At 40.9% G+C, this 14291-nt stretch overlaps 1 protein-coding gene across 1 annotated transcript; it reads right to left on the bottom strand.

Moving 5' to 3' along the window:
- Positions 1–1550: 1550 nt before the first annotated feature.
- Positions 1551–8903, bottom strand: LOC115725959 (lipase-like PAD4). The gene is made up of 4 exons (XM_030655638.2): positions 8719–8903; positions 8258–8594; positions 2912–3628; positions 1551–2789 (listed from the first exon to the last, which is right to left on the bottom strand). The coding sequence occupies exons 1-4, from the start codon at positions 8736–8738 to the stop codon at positions 2001–2003; spliced, it is 1863 nt and encodes a 620-aa protein (XP_030511498.1). The 5' UTR covers positions 8739–8903; the 3' UTR covers positions 1551–2000.
- Positions 8904–14291: the final 5388 nt, after the last annotated feature.

Here is a 14291-nt window from a genome sequence, read left to right on the forward strand (position 1 = left end):
GGAGAAATAACATAACTCTCATATCCTCCCGACGCTTGGCCAACTCTCTAATGTCATCAGTAGGAGGTAAATAAGTATCCAGTTTCTCACAAAGACCGGTGAACTTGGAGTAGTAATCCGATATAGACATATCCCCCGCACGTAGATCAAATAGCTCTTCCCAAGCATCACAAACACGAGTCATATTATCTCGACCCGAAAACATAAGAGCACATTTATCCCAAATGGCTTTAGCCGATGTACATCGCATAAATTGAGGACTAACTTTGGAATCCATGGTATTCCACAACAACGTCCGAATGGCAGCATCGCCTGAACGCCAATCATCTATCTTCGTTATATCCGAAGGTGGAAAAGAAGTTAGATAACTCTATTGTTTGGTGGCCAAAAGATATGTCTCAACTGCCATAGACCAAGAAGGATAATTGGTCCCATCTAACTTGATAGAACTCAGCTTCAAATTAGTAAGATCGGTATCCGTACTCGAGTTTCCAGCCATAACTCAATAATAAACAATGAACTTAACTAATATTAATAACCTTGCGCTCCCTTCAACCATCAACAATTAAGTTCACCAGCATAAATATATGCACTTCTCCAAATCACCACATAATAATGAGTTCTATCAAACATCACTATCAAAATCAAGAACTTAACTCCACTAACACAATCAGTAACACTAAGCAAATCGACCAACTGGTTGTAATCAATAATCAATAATCACCACTCGTCGCTCTCATCGGGTTAAACTCCGTCAATCTAAGCGGCCAATTTAGCCTAATCCACAACATGTACCTGACCAGCTCCAAGTTTGATGGTATAAAACCACGAACTCAAGACCCACACAACAACAAAACCATTTGCGATGCTCCTTGGGGAACAAAATCTGGATTGTCACCCCGAGTGCTCCTTGCAAAAGCATTCACCGATTCCCAAAAAAAAAATATTCTGCTTTCTCCTCTAAATATTGTTCTGTTAACCTTAGTGGCATATTTTTCTTCAAAACCACTACTTTGACATATCACTGCACTATCAACGAAGAACAAGCGGGGGCCTTTCTTTTTTTTTTTTTTTTTTTTTCAAGACCACTAGCGATCGAAGAATGAGGCCAACGGAATCAATACCTTGTAAATAGAATCCCGGGGTATCAACGCTAAATCGAAATCATTGAAGGCCATCGATCGGCTCTCAAGGACCATCGTGAAGGAGATTCACAAAGAGACTTCATAGCTAAGCATAGGTAGGGGCTGGACGACGTCGTTTTTTTTTTTTGGGCTCGCCGACTCAGACGTTGCCGGACGATGGGTCGCCGGTCAGATCCAACGATTCCGATGAGATTCGCAGTGGCAAGCGGCTATTTTAGGTTTAGGTTTTAACTCGGCTCTGATACCATGAAAGCGTGAAAACGAAAGAGAGAAGAAGAATTGTTATTCGATAATTGTGGATTACATCAATATGTATACCCTAGTAATAATCGAAAAGACCAAAATACCCTTATTAACAAATAAGCCCAATAATTAACGTTTTAACACAAAACATAACCACTTAGCTAACATTCCAACAAAGCACAAAAGATGGAATTTGTTCCCAGCACAGAACTACATTGCCTGTCTTCACATCGCTCAGCAGCCCCTCATGCATCTTTGGTCGACCGGTGAGAAAGTTTCAGAGGTGATGTAAATGCAGAATATCATCCCTGGTGCGGGTGCACTTTGTGCTTCGTCGCCATCGATCTTGGCAGCTCCTCCATGACCACCGAGATCTCAGCCTTGCCACCAAGTCCTGTAGCCAGGGAGGTGTCGATCCTCTAGATCTCGAGGCGGTGGCTCCTCCATGGCCATGGAGGCTGCTTATCTGCCCAGAGGGAGCTCAATGCCACACCTACTGTACATCTCTCGATCCCAGTTGATTTCATGTGTCCCAATCTCAGATGCCTTAGATCTCGACTCACGTCGGGTTAATGTTAAACTAATAAAAAGTCAGTGGCACGAGTCATCATCCTAAACAAGCGACATCGACTGCGACGCGATAAGGGGAAAGATCTGCGATCTCAATGCTCTCCATTCTTCTAACCACAGACTATAGCTCGAATTCTTAGCCACAACATCAGCAGACGCCTCTTTTCCATCAACCAGCTTCATTGCATAAATTTCAAACTCAATGAGTTTATCCCAAAGAGAAGCCAAGTTCCTTGGGTCACTCTCACTCCTAATGTTGTCCAGCCACTCCTTTGCTTCCTCCACCCTTGCCCAGAAGCGAGTGTCTTGGGTCAAGCTTGCATACCTGGTCCTCCTTTTCTCCGGTTTCTCGCTAACAACTCTCTCAGCCCACCACAGATCAAAAACTTCGTACCTCCTCTCCCTTCCGTTGCCGATGTAGTGGCCTTTCTTAAGATGCATCCCCGACCGATAATATTCAGCGATGTCCAACGGCTCCACAAGAAGCATGTAGGACTGCGCCCCGTTCACCCATTTTGACCTCCTGTGCAGATCGTGCGGCAGCTCTTTCCTGTCGATCATGTGTACGACATCGTCCCAAAAGGCTGCGAGCTTGTACCGGTTCATGTTTATCTTGGACTCTCTCTTCGAGGCCCCCCTGTGCCTGAAAGAATCGTAGTATCCTCTTTGCTCGTCGGACTTGTCGCAACAAGCTTTGTACCACTCTATCTCCGCCCTGTAAGGATTGATTTTGGATAGCCTAATGGCTAAATTGGCGGCGTTTAGGTTCGGCGCGCGTCCCATTCGCCTCGCCATCTTTAAGCAATCTTTTGCCATCGGTGCAATCAGTACCTGCAAAGTAAGGGGATCAAAGAACTTAAGAACTTGAGGAAATTGCACCCGACAATGAAAAGCCTAGACCGATACATTTACGGATTGTGATCACTCGAAGACGTAAGATACCATGTTCCTACCTGTCGATATGTTCCCAGGGAGTTCAAGGCCATCGAAACACTTGCTTCATAGCTTGATTCAGAGAGGTCTCCCTCCATGAAGCTTCTCTTCAAAGACTGATGAGTCAATCTTTCAACATATTGCCCGTACTTAAGGTGCTCCTCAACGATACAATTTGGAGAACCTGTCCATAACATCAAATGCATCATCTTGTTGATCGATACCGCGTTATCCAAACAGATCACGCCCTCATCTGAACAAAACAAGTAATTCCCAAACGGCCAAAACGACCTCCCTCCCAAGCCTTCCCCTGCCTGCGCCAGGCGCTCCATGTCGGCCGCCACGAAGGAAAGTAGCCCGGCTTTTTCTTCTTCAGTTAATTGGAGGTTAGGGGAATTCATAGAGTCCGGTGACATCATAGACGTGTACCAGAATCTTATGAGGGCCTGCCAATGGGGGTTTGGAACAAGTGACTGGTCGATAGATAACCTCGGCATTATATCGCACGTCGACACGATGTTGCAGAAGCTGTCAACCCATCTTTCGCGGAGGACGGCTTGGGAAAGCGACTCGTTGCCTAGGAAAGGAGAGCCGAAGCCAATGCATAAGACCGGCACGGGCGGGAAGATGTATCTGAGGTAGGAGAGGAGCCAAAGAGCTGTGAGGAAGGCAATTGATCCTCCTATGGAGTGGCCTGTGATCACTATTGACTTGGTGTTTTCCAACAAGCTGCCAATCTGCATACACATCAAAGATTTCCTGAAATCTAATTGAACATTTCCTGAACAAATCTCGATTACAAAGCTTCAAAAACTTCACTTGAAAGTCAAAACTTACACCGAATCAAGTCAAATTAGAAGAGTTACACGTATAGATCCAGTAGAAATTACTGTTCGTGCTGCAGTTGCTAAACCTACGGAACTGTTTATTAAGCAAGTTAAAACGACACTAACATGTTCATCAAATGATAATGTGTGTCCAAATATGTTTAACACGTAGATAGACTTCATCTACGTTTATGGAATATGTATTAAGGCTACATGGACCTAATGAAGCCGTTGGACCCCCCGCCCATGCTTGATCGACGTGGATAGGCCCGAAGGACAAAATGGCCGAGAAAGCAATTCTCTTCTCGAGCTTACCCCGGCCGTCCAAGCCTTAAAAAAAATTAACATTTCAATCGCGGGCGGAGAGCCCGCCCATTCACTACGATATATGCCTATTGGTATAATTAAATCTTGCAGACATTGTGGAAAATTTGGCAATGGGACAGCAGAAAGAGCACTAAACCCTTTTCTTTTTACTAAACTCGTCATTTGGTGGACCAACATTAATTTAAGTAGTGGAGCACTAAGCCCTAAAGTAGCCCACTAAGATCAAGCAAGAATTATTGGGGCGGACCTAATATAGGAATTATCAAACCAAATCGAACCGTTGAATCTAGTGAATAAAAAGGGCCCGAGTGAATAAATTTTTCGAAACACTTCACTCACTCGTAGAACTAAAATCATGTCTACGACTCTTTAAGACACCAATGAACCATTAAGTAAGTTGCCTAATTGTGTTTCGTGGACCTATGAGAATGAACAAATCATCATTTGAAAAAAAAATTGGCATTTTGTATGCCTCCAATTTAATCTAGTAAAAAGGCATAGCACGAATATTGAGAAATAAAACTAAGGCGGTATGACACAGATTGATATCTAACCCCTATTTTAAACACGGACTAGGAGTTTGTATAAGAAGTTGTATTAAGACACAGGGGAGATGACGTGTTATCGGTAGGATCGATAAATTTAAGGAAAGATGGTACTCTGACATAAGAAATATAGGTTGGGTTTGAACGACTTATTCTTATTTTGACAAAGATATAGATTACTTGTATAAGTTTCTACACATTAGTTGTAAAATTGTGATTTCCAGGGAAAATAGATCGGAAAAACTACATTAAAACTTCGCGAAAATGTTTATGACTCAATTGACAAGTTAGTGAGGTTAAGAACTGAATTGACATCCATCTTAAAACTAATTGGGTAGTTTTCCCGAATTGGTAACTGATTAAACTTCTTACGCATGACCTGCCTACAATATGCATGTTTCCACGAAAAACCAGCAAACGTGATGCACATTTAGGTTAGTGCCAGCAAAAGTATTAAAGGCTCTTTGGCAGACGGTCAGAGGCACGAACACTCAAACGTGTTAAGCAGAACATCATTACAAACGAGACAAAAACTCAATCTATCGTGTTTAAATATCCGTCCACTCAATCAATCTCACAAGGTTTCGAGATTGACCGATAAAACATTACAATTTAGTTTTCTCGAAAACTATCTTTAGTTTGCTGAAAATAACTCATCAAAAATGCAAATTTCATAGGATTACGTGGAACGACAACATTTTTTTTTCTCTTTTGACATCCGAATGACGATGTATTAACATCGTAATTCCTGAAGATAAGCTTTGCTTGTAGAAAGAAAGAAAGCTCGGAGGCAACTGAAACGCATTTTGGCTATCTTGACTCTTGGTGTCTCAACTAAAAGTCAGAGTCTACAGCTGCTAGTCTAATGTCCAAAAGGTGCGTGGATACGAACAAAGCGATAAGAAAGCATCTTTCAGTTCAGTCCGTGTCTGGAATCTTGGGGTGTCCTGTACTTTTCCCGGCTTAAGAAATTATTAGTGCGCCTGAACTAAATTACGACTATGATCGGGATTGTCCTTATTGGTGGTAAGGACAATCACTAGTTGACTAGTGTAAGGACATAGGAGGCTATTATTAATATTGTTCGCTTTGGATTCACTGGCCCTCGTGGCTTTAAACCGCGTTACACCCCAACCCTTATCAACTCCAGGCTAGAATTGGCTCAATACCATATGTAAGGAGACAGGACGCTACAATTGTATAATATTTTTTGCTTTGGATCCATCGGCCCTCACAGCTTTAAAACGTGTTACACAGAATAGAGAACCCCATGTCCTATCACTTAGCCTAACACTTCCCTTTCAGCAATGTGGGACATGAGACATACGCTTAGCCTCACCCCGCGTAAGTCCAGGCTAGAGGCGCAACCTCCCCTGCCCGTCCCTCCTCTTGCGCCCGCCGCTAGGGTCTGTGTCGTCACAACTACTTAGCTTGTTCGGGCTCATTTCCCTATGCCTATCTATGTAAATATACAATCTTGACTATCAAAAAATTGTCCAAAAAATCCTGAACATATTGTACAATGGCTACTTTAGTCTCAAAACTTTCGATTGTGTTAATTTTTTTTTTTTTGGTCCAAAGATTGTGTTAATTTAGTCGTAAACCTTTTGACGATTTTTCAATTTAATCCTAAATCCTTCAATTGTGTCGATTTAGTCCTACCTTTTTGAAGTTTTTCCAACTTAGTTTTAAACATGTTGACAATTTGTCAATGCGGTCATTTCTCCCGATTATCCAAATATAACAGGTTTAGGACTAAATTGGTAAAGGTTTATGACTAAATTGACATAATTGAAAAAGTTTATGACTAAATTGACAAATCGTCAAAAAGTTTATGCCGCACAGCATGTTTATCCCAACTTTGATAAGTAGTCATGGTATTCTAAATTCTATATATTATGTTATTTGGTTTCGTGCGATGATGAGAGACCAAGCCTTAATCGTACTAAACACGATCAGCTATATGAATCTCATCACAAAGTCTCGGATGATGAAAGTTCTCTGTAAACCCTCCATATCTTGTGTTACATCTCCTTACAAGGTCATTTGATTCGTTAAATATGATCAATTCCTGTCTCGAACGGGCCTCTTTCATGTTATTCTTGGTTGAGACAACATTAATCTTTGTGGTTTGCTAACATAACAATTTTTGAATGACTGTGAGAATAACATTATGAGCCATAAATTCTTAAAAGAGTAGATCCTATGATAAATTTTAATTAAATGTTATTTATTTTTCGTGGCTGAAAATAAACTATTATTCTTGTAATCACCTCTAGACAGTTACATAATTAATTCTCTTAACTTTTTCCCGACAGAGTCCTAATCTCGTCTTCTTCTTTTTTTGTCCTCCATGCCATAGAGCATCATGTTGATTGCCAAGTGCACCATTATTGAAGATTTGCTGAGGCAAGGGGACCTTAAATTATGTGCAACCGGGACCAGTCGACCTATAATTTATTAACCCGAGGAAGAAGATAGGCAGGCAATAATTATCAAATTACTTAGGGACGGCAAATTAATTATAAAATTTAGCACTAAGCTATAGAACTTCTTGTTCTTGGGGATAGCGCAGTATAAGATAGCGAGACTCCCCGAGTAGCGAATCGTCTGGTATTGGTCATTACATTATTAGCATGTGTTCGGATTGACTTGCCCCCGGACCCTCGCGAGGAAATAGACTTCTTAGTCTTTTCCAAAAGGAAAACTAGACGAAAGTTCCCAAATTTTGACTCAATTCACAACGTAGCTTTTAATTGAATCCCAAACTATTGATATATTTCTAATGGAGTAGTTCCGTTTGCTCCAATGACAAACTATACACTATTTGATAACGTGAATTATCGCACGATGAGCTGGATTTTTATAGATGATGAGTCAAGACGTCCATCTTTTTATCTATCTAATTTAGAAAGGGAAAATGTAAATTAGGGCGATAACGTATCTATGTTATTTGTTGACGCAGATTATATTCTGATTAGAAATGAATATCTTACTTGGACAATTCACGTGCGACTTTTTATTTTGCGACCCTTTTTTTTTTTGTTATCCGATGTTCAAACTTAAAGAATTGGAAATCACACCAACAGATTCCGTTTAATTTGAATTAAAAGAAGGACGACATAGGACAATTTTTATGTAGCGCAGGGACTAGATTAAACATTACTAATCATTCGGGGATCACATCGAACAAATTAAAAGTCAAAGGACGATATCGCATATTTAATCAAAGTTCTGGACCTTTTCTGTCATTTTTCCTTTCTTTTTATTGACGATTTAACCAACGAACGTGTGAGTACAAAAACTTAGAGCCCATAAAATATCTCCATAACTTTATTGATTAGTCAAGGCAGGAGTCACCATTTTTCCAGGAAAGTTATAGACACTCGAATATTCAATCTCACAAGACTTGAGTCGAATCACTACATGTGAACGATGATTACTAGTCATTTATAAGGACGTGTAAGAAAATTACGATTATCAAGAATAATTACTAAGCACCCGTACCGTCATTTACCGTAAGTTGAGCTATTTTACTATGCTGTTTGTTAGATAATTCGAGAAATTTACTATCAAAACTGTAGAAAGCACCCTCGGCGGTGACGTAAAGTTTAACTTTTCGAGAAGACTCGATGACGGAAATTTTAGGGAAGTAGGAATTGCTAACCTGGGTTTGAAAATCAAGGCGCGAATGGTAATGAAGGAAGAGGCGAAGCACTCCGGAGTGGACCATGACCGGCTCCTCACCGTCGTGGCGGCATTTCAACGGGGCGAACAGCCTGTGGCCCGCCACGTCCAGCGGCGTCAGCACGCCGCAGTTCGGATCCAAACCGAGCACCGGCAGCTCCTGGACGCCCGAGAACGCCACGTACCCCACGCCGCCGGCTTGCTCTGCCGTGAAGCCGCCGCACCCCATCTTGTTCGCGGCGCGGCACAGCCTCCACGCCTCCTTCAGCAGCGGGGTCGAAGCCAGGAAAGTCCCCAACATCTCGCTCGTCTCGAACCTTTCGGAAACAACAAAGGAAAAGGAAAAGAACGACAAAACAGAGCAAAATGTTTAAGGAAGAAGCGTGGCTGAGAAACATGGAAACGTCGGGAAATCGAGATGAGAAGGGAGGAGGTCGTTACGATGAAGCTTCGGTGTCCATGGCGGCCTTGTAAAGAGGGTCGAGTCGTGTGAGTTGGGACTGAGTCGGAGACCCGCCAAGGCTTTGGGATCTCGCTGAAGATTGGACGTTGATTTCCAGAGATAAGGAAGGGCGAGAGCGAGAGAGAGAGAGAACGGGAAAGAGGTCGTTGCGTTTGCGTGGGGGGCTCTCTTCGGATAGATCGACGTTGTCTGCCGTTCGTTGTCTTTTTCCTTTTTTTTTTTTTTTTTTTGTGATCAAGAACGCAATAATTTGTCTCGAGAAAAATTCGCAAATGTATTTGATTATTATGACTTGGGGGGACGTTTTCGATACGGAAGGATTGCCTATTAGACTTTGATGGCTCTTTTCTTTGTTAAAAGTAATTACATTCCTAAACTTTTCAATCCGATCAATTTAATTTTAAATTTTTAATATTCATACTAATTCAATCCATCCGATCAATTTTAATCGGAAATCACTAGAATGGACGTCGATGTTGATGCTGATGTGAACCCTTTTTAATGATTTTGAATTTTTTATAATTCTTTTCCTTTTGATATTTCTTTTTTCATTTCCTTTCATTCTGGCCATGAGCGCCGCCTCACGTGCCAAACCGAAAAGGAAAAAAGAAGAAAGAAATAATAATAAATTTGTTTTCATAAAAAAAATTATAAAAATATTCACATCAATGTTGACTGTGCCACATAGGATGGCCGGCGTCCGCCTCAATAATTTTAGACCAAAATTGATCGGATGCACTCAATTGGCATAAGTACAAAAGGTTTATGATTAAATTGGTTCAACCGATCGATTTAAGACCGAATTGATCCCAATACGATATATTTTAGAAATTTTTTTGGTATTTCTTTCCATTTCCTTTTAAAGCACTATGCTCAAGAGATGTTTTTGCTTGTAACTTTATCTTCCGTTCTCTCCTCTCTCTTTGCACGTGGATCCGAGGAGCAAAAAGAAAGTTTGTAGCGAGGTACTTCATATATTTCTTTGAGATCAATTGACCGCTCAAAGGCATTTTTCTGATTAACATATAAATTTAATTGTTTATTGAGTTGTTTGACCATGTTACATTTCGGGAGACTAATTCTTATTGATTAGAATCTAGAGGGCAAAATGGGTCAAGAACCCATATATTAACTTGCATTTAAAACTGTGGACATAAATAGGTTGCTTAACAAATTTAAGTGGATCATAAATGGGTCACTTAATAATTAATGGATCTTAAATGAATTTTAAATGGGTTACTTTACTATCCTAAACGAGTCATAAAAAGATTTTTTTGATGTTTCTTTTTTTTCTTTTACTTTTTTTCCCAACGAGTTCGGCGGACTCTCGCCAACACTCGAGTAGGGCGGTCGGCCATCGCCCAAATAGAGAATTCATAAGACTGGATCATAAGCGCCAAAGATAAGCACTAATAAGATAGCAAAGCGTACTTGTTCGTGAATCATCTCTCTTACAGGAAACTATCATATTCTATAATCTTTAATAGATTTATGAGAAGAAAAAACATAGATAAACTGAGACTTGTCCCTAAATACTTGCTAAATTATGTTTTCTAGGTTGGGACATCCAAAGACAATTACCCTGCCACTATCCACTAATTTAGAGATAAGACACGGGCGATTATTCTTGCATCTGATCATAGATTTTCACTTTCATGGCGTAGAAGCATCTCAACCACCTAGCTCAACGTTGTCATCAGAGGTGGCCGGAGAGGGTCGCCGACCCTCGCTTGCGGTCGGCGATGGTTGGATGGCCCTCACCACACTTTTGAAAACGAAAAAGAAAAAGAAAATAAAAAGGAAAAATAATAATTTTAAAAAAATAAACGAATAATTTTTTGATAAATGTTACCAAAAAAAAAGTGCACTAGATTTGTATTACATGAACTGTTTTAGCAATGTCTTTTTTTTTTTTTATCAAATTATATGCAATGTTTAAGTAATACGGGATCGGGTATGGGTCATTAGATTTAAACTGCATGAAAATGGGTCAAAACAGGTTAAATAGATCAATATGGATCGGACCATTTTCGATCCGACCCATCTATTTGACACCTCTAATTAAATCATATTTAACATGCTAATTTGATCCATAGAAACCTTGTCATCATTGTCCGACGGTAATTTTCAAATTTCATCGACCGCACAAAGGACATGTTTTCGTCCATCATCGATTGGGCAAGAGAAATTCCATATGTGGAATTCAGAAATGCATTGCAGAGTGGCAGATGAAATAGTTGACGATTCGACGATACTATGGCTTTTACGTAAGTCAACGACTAGTCTATGGAGACCTTTGCGAATGGATGGAACTCTTTTGACACCACGTGTCCTCGAAGGCGGCTGCATTTGGTAGTCCGAATTTGAGTCCGAATATAATAACAAACTATTATATCCAATATTTAGTGAAGTTCTCTGAACTAGATAAACTCGAATAGATTTGGACAAAATGCTAGATAAGAAATCCGACCTAGAGATGACATAAGCCTAGATTCGATAAAAAAAAAATTTAAAAATAAAAATAACAACTCATGTTATCTTCTAATAGAGTGATGAAGTGACGCATGTCATCGCCTGAGGATCGCCACCCGGATAGCCGATTAGTATCACTTCTAATAATCACACGATCGCTAACAATGCCAGTCGTTATCGCTGACCAGCGATTGTGTTCCGACAAGTGAGGGTGAAAAGGAGTCTAAACTCGATCGTGGGCTCCGTTTGTTTAGCGGAAAATGTGCGAGCTGGTTGTTCACCCTCTAGTCGGCGGAAAGCGGCCAGCACACCATCGGCTTTTGGGCGACCACGCTCTCCCGAGAATCAAGTTCCACCTGCTGTGCACCAGGAAGACCATAATGAAGCTGTGGTGCAGAACCTCCTCCCGAGCACACCCCACAATGCACCCCTTCTCCACTGTCGCCTCCCTTCTCCTTCGGAATGGCGCCGCCGCTCTCTTTCGGTGGTGGAGTTTGACCACACGAGCCATAGGAAGTGCCTTCCGCTGTTCATGAGGCCGTACCATAATTCCGCGAACTTCTTGTCTGTCGAGAGTGGTCGTGCTCTAAGGTCGACTTCCCAGAGACGGTTACTTGCTGAGGACAGTGGTTCGAGTATATCCCAATTCGAATCCGGATGACGAAACGTAACCAAATGGCTTGGGTATTGCTAATCGCTAATAATAGCAGTGCCTAGGTTTGAACTTGCGTGCATTAGCCAGACGACGAGGGCTTTCGTTTTGCTTTCAGTTGGGCTCTTTGTTGCTTGATTTTTTTTCTCCTTTGGGCTTTTGGAGTTGCATGCATCGGGCGTCTCTCCATCCCTCGAGGGACCCAATTGGCCTCTCAATGGCTCGTTATTCATATAATGTAAAATAGCAAGCCAATCGGCATTCACAATGTCCACAACGACATTATCCAAAGCGGGGGAGTCAAGTCGCTCCTTCCTTTCATTGTAGCTCCGTTTGTTTCATGAAAATAATAATAATAATAATTTAAAAAATTCTTCGAAAAGTAATTTCTTATAATAGGAACGATTTTTTTTTAAGAAAAATAATTTCAAATTATTTATTTTTTTCCGAAATAAAGGCATCCTAACCCAATCACATCGACTTTGGACATAACACCCTTTAGGTAATCGAGCTCTTGTACCTTTAAAAAGTGACGTTTTCTTTGTGCTCTTTCGAAAGTGGTATTGTCTTTGGCTTGTGTCGCACATGGCGTGACTTCGATCCAAGTCGAAGTGCTATTGCTATTGCTATTCCTGTGAAACTAGCCATTCATATAACAAAGACAGGCATCCTCCTGTCTGATCTAATTCCATTTCAATCCCAACTGTCCAGCAGAGCACGTCGTGGTCAAGATCATGGAGAATTGCCAAAAAAGTCCTAAATTTATTGCAATTATGCCAATTCAATCCTAATTTTATCCAGTTAAATTATAAACTTTTTGCATTTATGTCAACTCGGTCAATCCAGGCTAATTTTGATGGGAAATCACCGACGTGCGTGATCGACGTTGATGTGATAATTTATTTATTATTTTTCTTTTCTTCCCTTATTCCTCCGATTGGACCTCCACAACTAGCTAGAGGCAAGGGCTGGTGAGGGTTGACCCTCGCTAGAGGAGGGCGAGGACGGCCATGCTAGCCCTTGCCTCCGGTCGGTTGTCAAGGTTCAGCAATCGGCTACAGAAAGAAGGGGAGGAAAAAAACAAAAGAACGAGAAAGAAAAAATAAAATAAAATAAAAATAAAAAAATATGGAAAAATATCAATATTTAATATAAAATTTGTCACGTTAGCGATTTTCGATCAATGGATTGGATTGGCACAAATGTAAAATTTTTAGAACTCAACTGTTATAAAAAAATTGAAAAAAAATTGCTAAAAAATTTAAAATAAAATTTGTAAAATTATAAGAAATTTAGGATCTTTTTAGAAATTTGGCGGTCGAGATCAAGCACGTGAAAAGAGTTGAAGCTGCTTTCCCCTCGTACAATTTCTCATCACTCCCATGTTTGTCCGGACAACATAGGCCGCGATTAGCGCGGCCCCGCTTCCTCGTCTCTCGTCCTTTTCCCCTTTTGACACGTGCGCGAGTCCTGTTCCGCCCAACAAGTCACGTGCGCAATCGGGCGCTTGAGCGCCTCCTCTTCGCTGACCGTTAGTTGGGTCTCTCTACTCTCGGCCTAATCCCATCACCGTCATTTAACTCCGCTTCACCAATCCCCTGGTAATCCAAATAAACGCGGCAAAGTCAAAAAATAAAAAAATGAAAAAAACAGGAAAGAAAATGGGTCCCACGTTTGACACTGGGGCAACCACGAGTGGTGAGCCCCGGGCCCCCCACCGGGCAAATCTCACAAGAAGTCTCCCCAACGTTTGTTTGTGTTTTTTTCGGTTGACAAGCGAGTTTGGCGTTTTCCATTTTAGTCTCCCGCTTTAGCTGTAAATCATAAAAGTAAGTGTCTTGTAATTAAGGGTACACACTGCCGTGCCGACAAGTTGATTATAAGATATTGTACGAAGCACAGACTGATAACGTAGGAGCTAAAACTCCCACGCTATTTTTCGGTTGACAGGCGAGTTTGACCTTTTTTCATTTTAGTGTCCCACTTTAGCTGTAAATCATAAAAGTATCTTGTAATTGAGGGCAGACTGCCGACAAGTCGGTTGTAAGATACTGTGCGAAACACAGGCTGGCGACGTAGAAGCTAAAATTCCGATGACTCACCATAGGCACGGGAGGTTATTATACATGTCTACCTGACGATAGCCAATTGAAATTGACGTGGAATCTACCTTTCTCACCGCCACTCTTTAAGTTGAGATGAAATATTTTTCTTCGATTCATCCCGTAGAATATTCCCGAATTTTATGTGTCAGAGTTCAGACGAAGTAGTTTAAGAACTTGTTTAGGTCTAAGTCTCCCACTTTGGCTTTGGCCGTAAATTATAAAAGTGTTTGGTTTTAACATTTTACTTTTTTTTTTGTTTTTAAATTTTGCTGCTCGTGCCCAAATTCGAGAATTGTGGAGACTTTCACATCAGTCAGTTATT

The sequence above is a fragment of the Rhodamnia argentea genome, chromosome 1 (assembly GCF_020921035.1).
Source record: "Rhodamnia argentea isolate NSW1041297 chromosome 1, ASM2092103v1, whole genome shotgun sequence".
NCBI classification, from domain to species: domain Eukaryota; kingdom Viridiplantae; phylum Streptophyta; class Magnoliopsida; order Myrtales; family Myrtaceae; genus Rhodamnia; species Rhodamnia argentea.